The 2500-nt window shown below is 50.9% G+C and overlaps 1 protein-coding gene across 1 annotated transcript in view; it reads right to left on the bottom strand.

Annotated features, from left to right (window-relative positions):
• The window catches only part of LOC127006332 (tubulin alpha-1D chain), a 14989-nt gene that overhangs the window by 7877 nt on the left and 4612 nt on the right, over positions 1–2500 (bottom strand). The window contains exon 2 of the mRNA XM_050876157.1: positions 1337–1559. Coding sequence (XP_050732114.1) covers positions 1337–1559 — 223 coding nt within the window. The remainder of the gene's footprint in view (positions 1–1336; positions 1560–2500) is intronic.

Below are 2500 nucleotides of genomic sequence, written 5' to 3'. Positions count from 1 at the left end.
AGAAGGATAAGATTGGCAACAGCATCAGTTCGGCATCACCTTTATCCTCCTCCTCCTCCTCCTCCTCCTCCTCCTCCTCCTCCTCCTCCTCCTCCTCCTCTCAGATGAAGAGGGAGGAGAGAGGCCGACGAGGATGTCCTCTTTAAGTATTGATCTCTCTCTCTCTCTCTTCCCTTCCTTCCCCTTCCCTCCCCTTCCCTTTCATCCCTTTCCTTTCCCATCATTTTCATTCCCTTCCCTTCCCTTCCCTTCTCTTTCCTTCTCTTCCCTTCCCTTATATACCCTTTCCTTCCCTTCCCTTCCCTTCTCCTCCTTTCTATACCCTTCCCTTCCCTTCCCTTCCTTCCCTTCGCATCCCATCCCAAAATCTATCCTCCAACCCTTTCCTCTTCCTCCTCCTCCTCCTCCTCCCCCTCCTCCTTCTCCTCCCCTCTTTCTCTCTCCCTCTCTTTCTCCTTTTACTCTCCCTTCGTTTCCATCTTCCTTCCTTTCTTTCTTTCTTCTTCTTTTTCTCCTTTCTTTCTTGCTTTCATTTTTATTCTCTCCTCCCTATCTCTTTTTCTCCTTCTTTTCCTTCTTATTTTTTCCCTTCTTCTTTTTCCCTTCCATTCTCCTCTATATTATCTCCTCCTCTCTTCCTTTCCTCCTCCTCCTCCTCCTCCTCTTTCTCTTTCTCTTCCTTTTCGTTATCTTCTACCCCACTTCTTCTATTCCTTCTTCTTTTCCCTTTTTGCCCCTTCCTATCTCTCCTTTCCCTTCCCTTCCCTTCCATACCTTCCCTTCCCTTCCCTTCACTTCACTTCCCTACTCTTCTCATTCCTCTCCTTTCCCTTCCCTTGCCCTTCCTTCCCTTCCCTTCCCTTCCATACCCTTCTCTTCCCTTCCTTTCCCTTCCCTTGCCCTTCCTTCCCTTCCATATCTTCCCTTCCCTTCCCTTCCCTACCCTTTCCCTCCCATTGCCTTCCATCTTCTTCCCTTTCCTACCTTTCCTTTCCCTTCTCTTTCCTTCCCAACCCTTTCCCTACATACTCTTGCATTCCCTTCCTTTCCTTCCTTCTCTCCTTCCCTTCTTCCTTCCTTGCCCTTCCTTTCCATACCTTTCCTTCCCTTCCCTTCCCTTCCCTTCCCTTCCGTTCCCTCCCCTTCTATTCCCAACCCTTGCATTTCCTTTCCTTTCCCTCCCTTCCATACCATTTCATACTGATCCCTACCCTTCTCATCCCTACCGTACCTTTCCCATCCCTTCCCTTCGCATCCCTACCCTACCCTCACCTTCCCTTCCATACCCTTCTCTTCCCTTCCTTTCCCTTTCCTTCCCTTCCTCCTCCCCACATACCAATGACGGAGGGCTCCAGGTCCACGAAGACAGCCCTGGGCACATGCTTGCCACTGCCCGTCTCGCTGAAGAAGGTGTTGAAGGAGTCGTCGCCGCCGCCAACCGTTTTGTCGGAGGGCATCTGACCGTCGGGCTGGATGCCATGTTCCAGGCAGTACAGCTCCCAGCACGCGTTGCCGATCTGCACGCCGGCCTGGCCCACGTGGACGCTGATACACTCACGCTGGGGGGGGAGAAGAGGAGGAGGGGTTAGTTAGGCTAGGTTAGGTTAGAGAAGAGATCGAGGAGGAGGAGAAGGAGGAGTGGGAGTAGGTGGAGGTGGAGGAGAAAGCGTCAGGTTAGGTTAGGTTAGCTTAGATTAGGTCAGAGAGAGAGAGAGAGAGAGAGAGAGAGAGAGAGAGAGAGAGAGAGAGAGAGAGAGAGAGAGAGAGAGAGAGAGAGAGAGAGAGAGAGGGGAAGGGAAGGGTTAGGTCAGAGAAAGAGGGGAGGAAGATAAAGTCACATTAGGTTAGTTAAGCTCAGAGAGAGAGAGGGGAAGAGAAAGGTCAGAGAGGAAAAGAGGGGAAGAGAAAGGTCAGAGAGGAAAAGAGGGGAAGAGAAAGGTCAGAGAGGAAAAGAGGGGAAGAGAAAGGTCAGAGAGAAAAAGAGGGGAAGAGAAAGGTTAAAGGTCAAAGGGTGTTGTCTACCTGGGCCGCATGCAGGCTGATATACTCACGTTGGGGGGCAGGAGGCGAAGGAAAGGTTAGGTTAGGTTAGGGAGAGAGAGAGAGAGAGAGAGAGAGAGAGAGAGAGAGAGAGAGAGAGAGAGAGAGAGAGAGAGTCTAGCACACGCCAGCTGAGAGAGAAATGCAGACAGAGGTTCAAAGAGGGTAAAAAAAAGTTACATTAGGTTAATTAAGTTCAGAGAGCGAAAGAGGGGAAGGAAAGGTTAAAGGTCAAAGAGTGTGTTGTCTGCCTGGCACACTTGCACGCTGATACACTCACGCTGGGGGGCAGGAGGTGAAGGAAAGGTTAGGTTAGGTTAGGTTAGGTTAGGTTAGGTAGAGCGAGAGTCAGAGAAAGAGGGGAAGGAAAGGTTAAAGGTCAAAGAGTGTGTTGTCTGCCTGGCACACTTGCACGCTGATACACTCACGCTGGGGGGCAGGAGGTGAAGGAAAGGTTAGG

This window comes from Eriocheir sinensis, chromosome 32, assembly GCF_024679095.1.
Source record: "Eriocheir sinensis breed Jianghai 21 chromosome 32, ASM2467909v1, whole genome shotgun sequence".
NCBI lineage: Eukaryota > Metazoa > Arthropoda > Malacostraca > Decapoda > Varunidae > Eriocheir > Eriocheir sinensis.
The sequence above is the reverse complement of the archived record's forward strand: the minus strand, read 5'-3'. Positions and strand labels throughout refer to the sequence as shown.